This window comes from Xiphophorus couchianus, chromosome 12 (assembly GCF_001444195.1).
Source record: "Xiphophorus couchianus chromosome 12, X_couchianus-1.0, whole genome shotgun sequence".
Taxonomy (NCBI): Eukaryota; Metazoa; Chordata; class Actinopteri; order Cyprinodontiformes; family Poeciliidae; genus Xiphophorus; species Xiphophorus couchianus.
In genome coordinates this window covers 12,608,979-12,625,801 of record NC_040239.1, presented here as the reverse complement: position 1 = coordinate 12,625,801, position 16,823 = coordinate 12,608,979, and the positions used below count along the sequence as shown (strand labels likewise).

At 37.9% G+C, this 16,823-nt stretch overlaps 2 protein-coding genes across 3 annotated transcripts in view; both read right to left on the bottom strand.

The window, feature by feature from the left end:
- The window catches only part of ghra (growth hormone receptor a), a 35,465-nt gene extending 31,696 nt beyond the window's left edge, over positions 1-3,769 (bottom strand). For both annotated transcript variants that reach the window (XR_003597463.1, XM_028032793.1), the window contains exon 1: positions 3,447-3,769. The gene's annotated coding sequence lies outside the window, so the exon portion shown is untranslated. The remainder of the gene's footprint in view (positions 1-3,446) is intronic.
- An 8,806-nt stretch (positions 3,770-12,575) lies between these two features.
- fbxo4 (F-box protein 4) lies at positions 12,576-16,779 on the bottom strand. The gene is made up of 7 exons (XM_028034242.1): positions 16,509-16,779; positions 15,532-15,806; positions 15,221-15,441; positions 14,296-14,371; positions 14,001-14,173; positions 13,716-13,909; positions 12,576-13,630 (listed from the first exon to the last, which is right to left on the bottom strand). Exons 1-7 carry the CDS (start codon positions 16,662-16,664, stop codon positions 13,547-13,549), a joined length of 1,179 nt encoding a protein of 392 aa, XP_027890043.1. The 5' UTR covers positions 16,665-16,779; the 3' UTR covers positions 12,576-13,546.
- Positions 16,780-16,823: the final 44 nt, after the last annotated feature.

Below are 16,823 nucleotides of genomic sequence, written 5' to 3'. Positions count from 1 at the left end.
AACGTCCGTCAGATTGTTCAAAAGCATCTGTGAAGGGCAAGTATCAATTCTTGTCAAAGAGTCTTAATTAAACTTATGACTGAACTAGGGGCCACTCTGACACAGCAAAATGCTTTGTTCTAAATCATTTCATAGTATCTCCAACTACAAGTTTAGGGTTGTGGTCCTTCAACAAGATGATTTAACTTCCCATCAACTCTGGCCTCCTTCCCTCTCCCTGCTGAAGAAAAGCATCACCACAAACAACACCGTGGAGAGGGGATAAGCATTTAATAAATGAGACTATTTATTTCAGCGACTGAATTCACGAAGTGAAACACATTATGTAAATTAATTACGAACAGGCTGATGTTTTGAATCCTTTCTTCCACTTAATCATGATTTTCCGCTTTCAGCTAATCAAAACAGGCCATTTAAGATTAAGATAATATTACATGAGGCCAATAAATATTTTAACACTGAAATTTGGGCTTAATGAAGTTTCGAAAGGTACTTTTAATTTGACAGACAAACTCATTGAAACATTTATTCTAATTTGAATTTATTCTTTATTTATACTGACATCAAATCACACACACATGGATACTCTGGTGATTTATAAATGTTGCACAATTCATTTTCGGAGAATCAGACTAAGTGGGTTGAAAGCAAAAGCACTCCACACCTCAGATTTCTATCTATAAAAATGATTAAAAAAAAAACAAAACATGTACCTTTTTTTCTTTCCTACCAGCTGCTTTTTAAAAAATAAACATTAGACTTTTTGTTTGACTCAAACAAAAGACCTACAAGCTGCAGCTGCTCCTTTCAGCCTATGGACTGTTTGACGTATGTTTACCACCCACTGTCTGTGCACTTATATTTGGATATATAGGTGGTCACGGTGAGACCATATGGCCGTATGCGTACACTTTCAACTTGAACACGTCTACATGTGTGTGCTCTAAAGCCATTCAAGCCTGGCTACTGGATGGTTCTAATGTCTCCTACTCCTATTTCAGAAGAGAGTGTGGAAAACTTAGAGTCAGCACACTGGCATGAGATGAGCCTCGGCTGGAAGCGGATTGGGTCACACATCTGCAAACCACCACTCACGTCTGTGTGTATGAAAAGAAGGAGAGGAAAAGAGAGGTCGGGGACATATGCATATATGCTGGACAAACAGAAGACATGTGCATTAAACACATAAAAAACAGTGAGTCCAGCGATGAGGAAATATGTGCTGCACAAATTATAACATAGCAGGAGAAATGCACCATTCCAGACTGTGTTCTTTGCACACAGCAAACAGCTGAGCAGTAAAAACAAAAATCAATGTTTTAATAGGTCTTAGGCTTTTGTACAAATTAAGAACAATCAATGGTTAAACCTGCAGAATTAAACCTTTATTGAACAAAGAAATCCCCTGTTTCCATAAGAAAACACAGGTATGCAGCTTCTTTAATTTGCTCTAGAGAAGCTGTTTCTCGCCACATTCTGGCAACCATTCTCTGACGGCGAGGCGCAAATTGACATATGTAAAATGTAATGGTTTCAGAGAGTTGTTGAGCTGTCAGATGTAGAAAGTTACAGATCTACTTTTGCAGACACAGAGACGGATGGAGCACATGTCTCATAAAATTCCTCGCCTCATGTATTTAAACAACTCGTTGGTGACCTGGTGAGTGCTGCTGTGTAACTGCAAGCCTTATTTTCTCCTGCACAAATAGTTGCAACAAGTGAATGCATGCACTTCAACCTATAAGATAATAACAAATTTGTCTGGATAAAACCAGACATTAGACACATAATACAAATTGTCTTTTTTTAAATATTTCAAATAAATATTTCAATCTCTAATTTACAGTAAAATACCGGCAGCTGTGGTTTGCCAATATTTTACCGTATAATATAAAACAGACTTTGCCGTGTTTATACAATAAAGTTCTGGCAACCACAGAGGCCGTAAATTTGAGACTTTTTTATTTCTTTTTTTTTTACAGTGTACCTATGCTATTTAGATAAACAAGGTATTCTATGTGAATTTGGATAAACAAATAATATAATAAAGCACACTTATTAACATTACAACATTCTGTTTGTATGCAGTTTCACAACCACAAGAACTCCTTGTATCATTTTATAGGATGATGTATTTCAATTGTCAAATGTTAATATCGGGCTGCACAGTGGCGCAGTTGGTAGCACTGTTGCCTTGCAGCAAGAAGGTCCTGGGTTCGATTCCCGGCCGGGGTCTTTCTGCATGGAGTTTGCATGTTCTCCCTGTGCATGCGTGGGTTCTCTCCGGGTACTCCGGCTTCCTCCCATAGTCCAAAAACATGACTGTCAGGTCAATTGGTTTCTCTAAATTCTCCCTAGGTGTGAGTGTGTGTGTGCATGGTTGTTTGTCCTGTATGTCTCTGTGTTGCCCTGCGACCGACTGGCGACCTGTCCAGGGTGTACCCCGCCTCTCGCCCGGAACGTAGCTGGAGATAGGCACCAGCAACCCTCCCGACCCCATTAGGGACAAGGGTGAACAGAAAATGGATGGATGGATGGAAATGTTAATATCAGTCATATATTTGGTCATGTGGAGTAACCCTAAGTGCCCTTAATGTCTGCTACGTATATTTTTAATGGTTGAGATGCTAGAACTCACAGAGGCTGGTCAAGATTTTATTTTATTTTTTTAAATAAAGAGACAAGAGTACAATGTGACCACAATCAAGATCATAATCACAAATTTCATGAACAGTATTGCAACAATTTCTCAATATTATCCAACTGCGGTTTTCAAAAATGTACTCAAATGCAAAGGAAATTTGTCCATTTATACTGGCTCAATTAAAGTCCAGACTTACAATTGAGGTAATATGCCAAGACCTTCAACTATTTTGCAAAAGAAAAAAAGGAGGGACAAACATTTTAGTGATACATGTTGAAAGGTGGTTCTACAATTTATTGACTCAGCGGATTTTAAGATACATACTGTATACCTATATATATGTATCTCAATCATGAAAATGTTGTGTTAATTTCTTTACATTGTCTCATTTTGCGTTGATCTATCGCATAAAAATACGTAGACGTTTGCGATTCAAATGTGACAAAATGTGAAACTATATGAAAGGCTATGAATAATTGTGCAAGGCACTGTAAACACGCTTCAGAGGGTAACAGTCTGCATCCATCAAATCAACACATGGCTGGTCACTTTTGGCAAGAGTCGAATCTTATTTAGTCGGCTAATCTTCTATTTCAGTGTCCTACACATATGCTTTTACTACTAGTGGATATTATTCTCTGCAAACTGCAGGAGGTTGTCCGCATTCATGTAGGAGTGCTTGAAAAGATTTTGTAACAAGCAAAGAAAAAAGTGTGACAATTAATACTTCCAAGACGTGCATCAGCATTTAAAGCATGGCCGCGACTCGCTGTGCACTTTTTCAAAACGTGACCAAACTTACTTGTTGCGAAGCTTCGAGCTGAGAAACTGCAAGAACAGCCCAGATCGACTTTTCAGAAGTTGGTCATTTGATGGTCAGCGCGAGCTCCAACAGGCACGAATCCTGCAGTTTTCCCTTCGGCCCGTGTCCGGTAAAGATCTCCTCCACTCGAGGTTTTCACATCACCGAAAAACTGAATCGGGAGCGAACTTTTTTCCTGTAGACGGGTTTCGTCTTATTTGGCGCTCATCATCTAGTCCGGTTCAAATGGACGCGCAGAGAGAAAGTATGTGGGTGTCTAACGGCGGTGAGGCGCCCTCATCCGCCGACTATAAAAGTCTGCTGAGAGAGGAGGACCACCGAGGGGACAGACTGCTGGGCCAAACCTCCAAAATAAGATGCTCCCTTAGCTGCAGGCTCGTGGCAAGAGCCAAAGATTGAATAATGCTGTTTCATTATTATTATTATTAACCTTATTATTAGAGTGACCGAATGTTAAGGATTCTTAAGTGTTTAGATTCTTCTTAAACTCCTAAAACTTGATACAAAAAAAGGGAGGACATTTTATTTTTAACCTTTAAAAGGGTTTTGTGTTTGGCACCAAATAAATCAATTATAGCAAACATACTAGACTGGTAGAGCAACTTTTGGACTTAGCCAATGAAACTGCTGCACTTTATTCATGTAGGTTTCTGAAGCTGGGCTTTGTAGCATCTAAAACACTCTTTAAAAAATCTGTTACATTACAAGTACATTTTAAAATGCAGTCATTTAGCTAAATTTTTATAAATAAAATTTTGTTAAGATCGTTTTGCATATTTGGTTTGTCCTCACAAGTTGAAAAAATAATAATGCACTAAAATGAAACATTATTGAAACTTTTTCAAATTAATTCCCCAACAACTGCAGCAAAGATGGACCTTACCTTTGCAATGACTGGATAACAAAAATGTCTTTGTCAACAATTTTGACTTTAGCATTAGCATTAGCCCTGTTGGGTAAACTATTGGTAAAGTTTCATCTTTTCTGGCGATGTGCTGAAAACTGCAACTGTATGTAGTGCTAAGAATCTCTTCTTGCCAGCCGTTTTGACTTTAGCAATGAGCACTGTCACTAAACTATATAAACATGGATACAAACTGAAATACTGCTTCAGCAAAGAAATTTCCTCAAGAATTGGTTGTACAACACTTCCTAATTTTACCAAGTTGATGGGCTAAATATTCATTTCTGAGACAACTCAACATATTAGTCTTAGCGTTCCCCCGCAGGACCAAAAGTTACATTTCACAAAACCAATGTTATCAGTTGAATTGTAATCAAAATATTTAGGTAGACAGTTACAGAAGTGCATATGGTTCTGGGAATATTGAGCATTAAAAACTAATAAGCTGCTTTTCTTATTAATAATTTTTATGGCTACTACTTATACCTTGTAAAATAAAATTTTGCAGTGTAACGCAGTTCAGATTTGTAGCTATAGAGACAGCCTTTTCTTCTTAGAAAACCATAAAAATGCTCCTTGCAAAACACGGTGGCTTGTAAATGGAATTAGTCGGCATTTAGGCTGAGAGGATGCAGGACAAACTACTTGCTCCCTGGGCTCATTAGAGATGTGAAGTCTCTAGAGGCTCGCCCATAATTTTAGCTTTCAGCAGCTGTCCACCCCCTGACCAACAGCCACCGGTCACTATGGAGGTCCGGCCCAAACACGTGAGCATATAAGAAAAAAAAAATGTTTCTAGCTGTTGCTTGCTGTTGACACACAATTGTTAGTTGTATTTGTCAAGAAACAGCATATTTTGTTTTGCATGGATCTCATGAGTGTTTTTCTTACACAGTTCTGTAGGTTCAGTCAGTCTTTTGAGGGCAAACATCTATCAGTATTTTAAAAAATCAATGGCCTTAATGAAGCTAGAGCAAATGAAGTTTGCTTTATTAATGATATATGTGACCTATAAATCTGACTTCATTTGAAGTCAGATAGTTGCCCAAGGTTGCACACTACCAGACCATATCTGAAGAGCAGTGGAAACATACCAAAAATAATGCAAGACAAATTCAAATACCGACAGAGAGGCAGGGAGGCGGGCTGGAAGTATGTTTTGATCTCTTCATCGCCTCCACTCCAATTTCCAATGTACAGATTCTGTGTTGACATAATTTGTCAACACATAATTTGTTATGTGATGGTGAGGAAATGCAATTACCCTGTCTGCACTTAGAGTCATCTTTTTTATATACCCTCCACCCCCCTTTCTCATTTACAAGGTCCACAAGTTATGGTTTGACATTTCTGAATCCTCCAACTGTACTGCACATAAAACACTCTTTATGAGAGACAAAACAACATAAATACTTCAAATCTCCAATTAAAACCTACAGTAACACAACAAGCCCCAAGTTATATTTTGTGGTTTTTCTTTTAATTGGCTAAATCTATGATTAAATGTTTATGTCAAGTTTTTTTTCCCCTCATTATTCTCATTTGATTTCCAAAAGGTGTTTGACATTCATATTGAAACTAAGGAACACTTGTTATTTATCTGCACCCATTAAATGGCCAAGAATCCCCTTTTTATTAGGGAGTTATGTGACAGATAGCTCCAGTTCGAGGAGAATGGGGGCATGCAGTGAACCACTTTATCCGTTACTGAATCATGTGGACTTATGCTGTATTGAATGTGACAAGAGAACAATGCACCTGACCCACAGACCAATGCCACTGAATTCTCTGGAGTGGAGGAATTATGTTTCACTAGAGCTGTACTTTCTGTGGGATGGTTGGTACTTGTTGTTACTACAGTACCAATCAAAGGGAATCTACATGGTAAAATAATGTTCAGTGCCATAAAATATGATTTACCTCACTACAGATTTCTTCTCGATTGTATGTTTCAGTTTCAGGTCATCAAACAATTTTTTATATCATACAAAGACAGCCCAGTACAAATAGCAGATTTTAATCAACACTTTTATTTATTGTTTTATCTATTGAAGTTTATTATCTTTCCTAAAACAATATTGCTCAGAGTGAAAATGTAATTTACATGATCAAAAAAGTAAGAGAAACTGTTTGAGAATATGATGTAGGCTTAAAGATTTCAAAAAGCAATATCGTCCACCAATCTAAAGAAATTAAACAACAGATGAGAAGCAAAATCATTTATATCTATCAGGCTAAAACATATTTCAAAGCCATTTTTAAAGCTACGGAGCTCCAGTGAACTACAGTGAGAGCTGTGAAAAAAAAGCATGGAACAGTTGGGAATCCACAGAACGTGTTGTCCTACAAAAATTAATCTAAAAGCTCATTCAGAACTCATCCAGCAGGTCATAAAAACCCAGAACAACCTCTAAGGCACTGCAGGCTACACTCGTCTTGATTAAGGTGACCAGAAAGAACACAAAGACCTGTCTCACATTTACCAAAATAAACCTCGATGACCCTCAAGGCTTTCTCTAAAAGCTTTGGGGGGTCCTCATAGTTTCCTGAAGATAGCATAATTTGTTACAAGACTGAATCCCAGTCTGAATATATGCCTTAATTAAATGCAGATTACAAATGGAGTGTTTTTTATGTGTTTTGCTAAGATGTATTTGTTTGGTTCTTGTTACCTCCTTATGAGAACCGATAACCAAATAAAATTTTTTGGATCATGTTTTTGAATGTGATTTGGTTTAGAGACTCCAAGCTACATAAGCAAGATGCTTCAGGCTTTACAAGTCACAACCATATTTTCATTATTGGTTTTCTGCCAAAGCATGCTTTTTTTGCAGCAATGTAATTTGTGCTAGGCTGTCTGTTTCTTCTTCCCCCATAACAAAAGAGTGTCCTCTGTCTCAACCCCATCAAATCACCTGTAATGCATTTAGGGCAGTTTCATGTCAAAGTGTGGCAATTTACATCTGTGTCAAGCCCTCGCTGCCTATTTGATTAGAAAAGGGAGGTGGTAGTCTCTATTGCACACAGATAAAGAAACAACTGAGAAAATCAGGAGGGAAGTGTGCTTCACGTTGTTCTTTAGCTGCTGATAGACTTAAAATCATTCACAAATAAATTTTCTGAACCGTAATCCAGTATTATACCATTACCTATCCTGTCATATGTATGCCAAAGGTAGGGTTGTAAACTAGACAAGGTGAAGTGGGCAGGAAATTGAAGCAAATTGGTAAGATTTCTTGGTATGAATGGGATCTACAGAGTATCACCATGAGAGCCCCACCATGTGCAAAACAACACAATTAAGAGGGACGCTTAGCTTAATCGGTGAAAGCATCATGCAAATGATGCTGTTTTTTTCCTCTATGCCTACTTTAATCTTGACTGTTATCTTGGAATACAAATCAGGGACTTAAGTCTAATGAAAAGAAGAGCTTAGCAGAGAAAAAGTGAAGAACAGAGAAGGCGGAGGTGTGAAAAACAGAAGTTGTAGAAGACTGTGATCTGCTTACAGCCAAGTTCATCAGATTAATAACAATCACTTCTTTCTTAATTCTGGACTTGTATGTTCACTCATAGCACATGTTTTGTGCTTCTGTGATATGTTTGCACAATAAAAGCAACAATGGAGCTTTATTACCACTGACTGTAATATTGTCATCATATTAAAACTAGTCCAGCAGAAATATTGGATTTATATTTCTAAAATTTTCACGTGTATTATGTCAAATTTTTATTTGCTAGACTTTCTAATTTATTTGTAAACAATTAAAATTTCTTATTTTAGTACCGTGGTGGGGAAATGTTACTACAGGCGAATATCTTGTGACTTCATTAATCTAAATGTCCTGTCATGTTATGTTTTATTTTAATGCTCATGAAATTTCACAGCAACAATCTGGTGAAATATTTGGCCGTACTTGTCAGACATAAGACATTGAAGATTATGGTCCTGGAGATGTTTTCTGCACGTGTGAAGGGAGTCAGTCTGTTTCCATTTTAATTTTTTTATTTTTTCTGAGCTCGGGTATAAAATAGACGTTTAAGAATCTGTAGGTCTTAGCTGAAAATAATAAACCTGGTGATTTTCACCTTAACAGTGCTTGGATACGTTTTTTCCCTCCCTAATAGTTTTTAATTACTTATCTAATGTCAGAGTATACAGAATAGGGACTGAGATGAGCATGAAAAAGTTACAGTTTGTCTATGGTGTTCTGTGTTGATTTGGCCATATGTTTCAGTTCATGATCTTGTTTATGACTCCCTTTCAGTTTTCCAGTATAGATCATCACATTTTTTTCCCTCCCCTCCAGGGGGTCGTTTGTGGGCTCTAGTGTCCCTTATATGACAGTAGGCTGACAGGAAAGGGAGAAGGGGGAAGACATGCGGTAAATGTTGCAGGATCCGGGAATCGAACACGCGACGGCTGCGTCGAGGACTCAAAGCCTCCAAACGTGGGTCGTGCTATCCCCTACGCCAGTGGTTTTCAAACTTTTTTCAGTGATGTACCCCCTTAAAAATATATTTTTAGTCAAGTACCCCCTGACACGGGCAAAACATTTTTGGAATAAAAAAGAGGTACAGTGCCTTCTTTTTCACTTTATCTGTACTTTCAGCAGCATTGCTGCTACGCTTTAGCCACGTCTCCATAGTTACAGTGTAATCATGGTAACGACAGGTCATTGACGAGTGCCCTGGGTCCATGGTCAAACTAACTTGGTGGGGGGGTCCGTTTTATTTTAAAGGATATTGAAACTAAATACTGAATATAAAATTCAGTGCATGAACACACATTTATATTTTATCGAACTTTTTACAAAATAATTTTCCCCAAGACTTATTATGAGGAGCCCACTGATTTTTTAAAAATATTTTGAAAAGCTTCACGTACCCCCTGCAGTACCTCCACGTACCCCCAGGGGTACGCGTACCCCCATTTGAGAACCACTGCCCTACGCCACCACAGCACGCCCGATCATCACATTTTTATTTAAAATCTCAGAGTAATTTAAGAGGTTCATATTGGCTGTGGTCTGTAATGAAGTTCCCAGGGGTTCTGGAGTAGAAACAGTCCCAAAACATAACAGAAGGTCCTTTTCCACGAATTGATCCATCTTGCACTTGGAGTGTTTTCTGTCAAATTTTACAAAAGCACAAAGCATCTGAAGGTTACTATGGAGACTTGATGACTTTGTATTTACGTCACTTGCTATCCTTACTACGGGAAGAAAAATATGGGTTGTCACGGAGCCTCTTTGTTACACTTACTGTTTAATCATTGCTCTTATTGTAAGTATGGACAAGTTGGCTATTTTACAGCTGCAATTTTCTGCTTCACTTGAACATAACTAAATACAACTTTTTTTTTTCTTTTTTAATAGCCTTTACGAGGCACAGCATCACTTACAGTTTAATTGTAAGTTTGTGGAAGTTTGTTCCACAAACATACAATTAAACTGGAAAGAACCAAATTAAAAATATATAAGAAATCATGGTATGAAATCCTGATTGAACTCTGTGAACCAGTTGGTTCACAAAGTCAACAACATTTGGTCTGAAAGGTTAATATTCCTCAGCTTTTCGACCTCAGTGGAAAACGTGTAGACTATACCTAAAATTTAGCTTCATCCTGGCTATGCTGAATAACAAACAATTTAAATGAGCTCTGTCATTTCTGATTCAAAAAAGGTCAAATATTAAAATAAAAACATTATAGGCTCATATGGATGGCTAGAAAAAGCTTGTAGTTTCTTTACAACTTGCTGAGGAACATTTATCCAAACATTAGTTAGAGAGCATGTGTATAATTCAGCCTGTGTGTATAATTCTAACACTGTGCGAATTCAGAATAAATTCCAACCTATGCACGTGGTACTCATTGTTAAAACTTTCTGAATTTTTAAGTTGTGTGATCAGTCCACCTTGAAAAAACAACAGCTCAAATGCATGAATAAAAGTCCAAATTTGATTACATCCATGTAAATGTCTGACTGCACTGTGCATTTGGACTGCACTTTGTCGTACTTTTTCAAAGTCAGTACTTGCAAAACTTTATATTCTTACATTCCTTACTCCCTAACATATTTCTATAAAGTGTCATCTCACTAATCTGTGGCCTGTTTTAAATCAGTCAGTCAGGGTATCTTCTTCCCTTCCTCTAATTTTAGAGGGCCCCAGTGACTTAAGAAGAGAAGATGCAGCTGAAGGTCTGGTACTCATTCAACAGTCCGAAACATGACTGAGCCCCTCCCCCACCAAACCTACATCTCACTGGTTGAGAATTGCTCATGGTTCACAGACTTTAGTAGAAAGACTTTAAAAATATCTAGATAAGAAGCTGCAATACTAAACAGAGTTAACCCACCATAACTCTGTTTCGTATTTATTTATTTAAAAGTAGTTCAAAATCAACCTCAGGTTAACCTAAGAATTTCTTTTATTTGTTCAGATGACTGAACAAACATTACAAAATCATATATTTATCCAAACAGCAACTATTAGTGTTAGTCCCTACTTGGCCAGCAAACAGGTTGACCGTTATGAATGACTATCTAAATGTCATCCAAGCTGATCGTCCAGCCCGTATAAACTATGAACTCTCTCTTATACACAAACACATATACAGGCAGACAAAACGAGACAGAAGGTAAGGAACCGCAGAGTGAGGACCAAAGACAAAACATCCTGTTTACACAGAACAGAAGGTAGAAAGCACACTAATTGCATACAGATGCCCACAGTTAGCAGGCTGAATTCACCATCATTTCCTGAAAATTAAAGATTGCACGAAAAAACTAAAACAAAAAAAACAAAACAATCTCCGCTTCAATGCCGTTAAAGTTTGCCTAATCGACCCAAATGGAAGCAATCATGATCTTGTTCTAAACCTACACGTGTATAAAAATGACTTCTGAGACCAGTGACGTGCGGTGAGGTTCATAGCTGGTGAGGCACTGACGTCATCAGAATCAGATTTGCAAATAGATGCATAGACTGACAGCAGTTTACAGGTTATGTTTCACTTCTGCATCCTTACACATACAAACTGTAGCTCACAAAACACACATTTCCTTAAAAAACAAAACAAAATAAATGTTATTACTGTCTTACCTTTACTTATAAAGGTTATTATCTCCTGCTTCGATTGAAAGTCCACTTGAGAAAACTTTTTTAGTGTTGTAATGTAGTCATCCATGTCGAAAGTCGGGATAAGCGAGAGGAAAAAAAATCACTATCTCTATTATAATCTATCGCTGCACTTGACTTGCTTCCCGAATCGTTTAGCCTAGCTCGCTGTCACTTACTCGGCAGTTGAGGAGTGAACAAGACGAACGTCTGGGATCTTGAGCGCCCCCTGCCATGAGGCAAGAGAACTGCCTGCCTCACCTCGAACCTGTTCTCTGCCGTTTATAATCGCTCATTACACGAAACACGTTACACAAACACAGTTGGTGACAAAAAGCACTGTACATTATATACATAAGCTAAATTATTGGAAATAAGTTCACATATTAAATTTGTTTAAACCATTTTATTGACGCCGTACAGCAACATGCTCTCTCCGCTTAGCAGCCAGCGCAGAGCCAGGGGTTGCGCAATCCAAGGTGAGGCAGAGCTCGCTGCTGCCTCACCGGCATCGCTTCCAAGCATTTGAATGGGAAAATAAGAAAATTCAGCGATTTTGAACAAATAAAAATCGAAATTGGTGAAGCTACATGAAAAATAAATATTTTTTAGTACAAACCACCGGATGAATATAACAATTTAAATTACTTTATGATTATATATTTTCTTTCTTTCCATGATGGCTGGTGAGGCACTGCCTCACCTGCCTCCCCTGACCGCACGTCACTGTCTGAGACAGAGGAACCTTTTGATGGAAGGGTTGGTTAGAGGAAAGAGCATTTGCTGACAATTTAATGTTACTAAGGGGACCAGAATAAAAGAGAGTCAGCGAAGCATATTATCTTGTCATACCTAACATGCTGGTGAATTGATCCTATTGTTGCCATTAAAGCGTCTGAGCTGCGCTATTATGGATGTAGAAAATGGAGGTGAACCAGGTTAGGTTGCCATTTTCTATTCAAACACACAACTTTAAACACATTAAGGGGCAGGCGGTGGCAATCTGAGTGACGCAAATGTGCAGAATTTAGAATTTAAAGAAAATTCTGCATCTTTTAATGCAGAGCATTAAAAGATTAAAATATTATTCATGACACTTTATGCACAATAATAGACAAAACATTTTACAGATGTTGACTGATATAATCTGCAGTGGGGAGCGGTGTAACACGTATAATAGTCAAACAGAAGGTCTAGGGATGTGAATGGGGCAAATGTAATTTTTAAAAGTCACTGCATATTAAATAAATCGACAAGAGTATGAACTGAATAAAAAGGGTAATTTTTTCCTGCTCTTAAGAAATAAAAACATGTGTATTCAACAAAAGCATCTTACAAAATGTTTCAAGTATCCAATGCTCATCAAAAGTTCTAACTTTTTATTTGTTTTTTAATAGATTTCTTAGATTTACCTATGTAAATCTAATAGATTTACATTCATATAATAGATTTCATAGATTTACCTATGTGTAAACATTTTATTTGAAGACTTAATTTTTTCCTAACATTTTTATGAAGACACTTTCACAGGACAGTTTCTAGTAAACATTCATAATTATGAAATCCAGGGGTCAAGAAATGATACAACATTGGTGATCATATGGAATTATAAAATAACCAAACAAGTAAAAAAAAGTGTCACCAAATTTTCTTCAAGGTGAAACGCTATGTTTTTACAGCAGGTATACATTCCCTGATTTGCAAAGAAGTGAAAGAATCTCAATGCAGCTTCAGCATTTTGTTTTCTTGCAGTTAGTGTTAAATAATTCAGTTTGTTCGGTTTCTACGCTCTACACCCCAATTGGAATTCCTTCACTTCCACCACTTAAAAAAAGATATCTCTACTAGCTCATTCACATGAGTCCCAGTTTTCCTCTTTGCTGCTCAACCTTTTAATTAAACTCCACTTACTTCCCTCAAGTAAGATTTTGGCAGATCAGACAGCTAAGCTTACAAGGTGAAAATAATAAAGTGGTGGATACTGACATCAAAATTAGGTGGCAGTGTGGTCAAATTCTCTTTGATGGTATTGGGGCACACCAATATATCATCCCTAAATTTTGACCCCAGAAGACTTCAGCAGCCAGGCAATCCCATCTAAAACCCCTGTTAATGATTCTGCCACTGTATCCTGCACCTGAAAGGAAAAAAGAAACATTTTTTGAAAATTATCTACATGGTTAAGTAGAAAGTTTGGAATTAATGACGTATGATATAGTTACCATCCAGTGATTAGATAGCTGAGGAAGGCCAAGTCTCTTTGCCACATAAACGCAGGGTGTCCGACATTTGGCTCCTTCACTCGCTTCCTCTGGTTCCCGTGAGACGCAGGAGAGCACCAGTAGTGGCTTGGCTGTGGAATCCCCAACAAAATTCAGCACAGCTCTAATCTGGGCGGCCTCAGACGCCCCATCACCTGAGAAATAAATGTTTTCATGCAGTTATTCAAAAGTCAAACATTACCAATGGCTGCAAAAAAAAAAAGAAAAGATTAAATTTTCCCTCACCTTTTCCAGGTTCTGCATTGGCAACATAAATGAAGCCATCCACCTCCTGGCACACCTTCTGCACCTGAGGAGCAGGAGTATACACTGGATAACCCGCGTCATCAGTTCCTTCAAAGATAAAGAGCTTATTGCTGATGCTCTGCTGCTGCAGTCGTGCTTTTTCTCTCTCGGCTCTGCAGACAGAAAGCAAAGTTACTACAGTCGTAGTGTAAATCTCCGTGTGCTCACAGAGATTTAAACAAAAAACGATTTGTGAATAACTGCAACTCTGTGACATCTTGAATAAAGATCTTACTTGTTTGTGGAATATAGCGTTAGGATGTTAAATTTGTGTTGGTTGTTGAACAAGTAGCTGATCCCAGAGCCAATACCTAGAATAAAAACGGTGTCTGGATTTAGTTTGGTTTACTATTTTAGTCTGACAGTAACTAGTAAAGAATGTAAATACTGCCATCATGTGGTAGACCATAAAACTACAAGTAAGATGGACAGATAATGCATTCAATGCATGCAATTCTTTCACACTGTCTCATATTTCAACCTGAAATTCTACACAACAAATATTATTGGGATTTTATATGGTAGACTAACTCAAAGTGGAAAGAAAGGGATTCAAAGTCTTAAAAATTTTATCACAGTAAAACCACAACTACTTTATTGAGGCCTCAGATGTTTATCGGAGAACAATAGTAAACTAATGGTGAATAGAGTGGCCCTTCTGCAAACGTAGACATGGCTGTCCACCAGCCCCATAAGACATCCACAGCTCCTGCTGACAGGCCAGCTATTACATCCTGTATGAATCTGATTTTCAAGGAGGAATTGAAAGAAATAAAGCCCTTGCTGAAAAAAAATTCTTAACGTGTTTTTTAAAAGTTGCTACATGCCATGGAGGGTCGAACTGTTGCAATTGATGTTCACAGATGCTCTTCATCCAATCTGACTGAGATAGAGCCATTTATAGAACAAACTAGTAAAAAAGCAGTCTCTCTGGCAAACCCAGTAATATACATTAAAGTTGGGATTGTAATGTGGTAAAGTAGAACAAAAAATGAAGTGGTATATAGTCTACGGTTTTTTAAGCTTTTTAGATCGTATTGCATAAGTCTTGGATTCAGGATGCAATAATAATATGACAATTGTGTTTTATTTATATTTGCAGAAACAGAACTATTAGCAAAAATAGCAATAACAAAAAGGAAAACTTAGCATTGCCTTACCATTTATCTGCCTGTGTGGAGTACCTGACACAGGTAGCAGATCGGGGGCATGCATCAGTCTTGTGACCAAAGAGACATCTAGCTGCTCCGTGCCAGGCCCAAACATTGCATAGCGAGGTTCGGATGAGGGCACCAGATACTGAAGGAATGAGGTCAGAAGTTCATATGCTGGTCGGGAGGGCAACCACTGCTGTCTGCAGGATGGACAACCTTTCAGGTATCTGGTAAAACAAAACAGTAATTAAAAAAAAAACACATGGAGGAAACTTTTACAAATTGGTTTTAAATCAATGCATTAAGAATATACCTACTCGGACATGTAGTCACATTTCAGTTCCCTATTTTTCTCTTCCTCTTCTTTTCTGTCATCCAAACTTTCACGCTCACTGACTAGCGGTGCATCCAGCAACTCCAGATCTGGCATTGTCAGATGATCGATGGATGACCAATGTGGCATGTCCCGCAACAGGAAGAATTTCCACAGTAACGGATCTCTCACCATGGCCCTCCAGTATCGACAGGTGGCTCCCAGGTTGCAGATATCCACAGGAGAGAGAAAGGTCATGATCAGGAATTGCACATCGACCTTATGAAAAGAGGGATATGTTTAATTTATACATTAGCTAAATACTGAATACTGGTCTGCTATTAAAAAAGGAGACAGGGAAATGAGTTTTAAAGTGACCAGACTTTTCCTGACTCTCAATAGTGGTTATGATAGATCAGGGTCAAAAGAACAAGATCATGATTACAAGTGCTTGAAACAAGCTTCTGCTGCAGGATGATTGGCCCCCTCCTCCGCCCTAGAAACAGAGTGAGCTTTTCCAACATTTAATCAGCATTTAAGTTGCAAAAACAGCAATCACCTTGTTTTGATGGAATAGAATCAGCAAGATGTTATTTTTTTAAGCCTTAGTGTCTAAATGTTTTAATGCAAGTGGTGAAACTAGTCAGACTTTATTTTTTTATGAGGGCAATATGCCATGATTAGACTGAAGATAAGATCAATGTTAAGTGTAAATGTCGGATTTTTTCAAATCTCAAAAACCTTCTGATTAACAGACCACAAGGATTTAAATTAAATATTAATTAGTAAACTGTAGAGTCAATTCTATCAGAAAAACAAGCATTCCTAAAAGAAATAAAGTCTTTAAAAAAATAAGCCATACCTAACAGATGAGGGAATATATAAACTTTTTTTCTAATTTTCAACTCTACACCATAGGAGTTGAGCACACTATAACTACAATTGTTGTTTTTTTTTTTGTTTTTTTTTAAAAAGCCTTACAGGAAAGCTGTCCAAATATCCCAAGTGCGACGCCTCTTCTTCTTGCTCCTTATCTAACATCGAGCTTCTGGCAGCTTTCTCTGGAAAACATCGCTCGCTGAACCGCCTGAAGCTGCGAATCACCACGGACTTCAGCTGCCCATTTCTCTCAGCCATGGCTTCAGATGTTAAAACTCACTGACAAACTAATAAGAACTTTCATCCCAGTGAGACGCGGTCGGCCAAACGATAACAAATCTGACGTTTCCTTCTCTTTCACTTCCTCCTTAGTGGCAGTCCTAGAGCATTGTGGGTGGTGTAGTTTTGCATGGAATG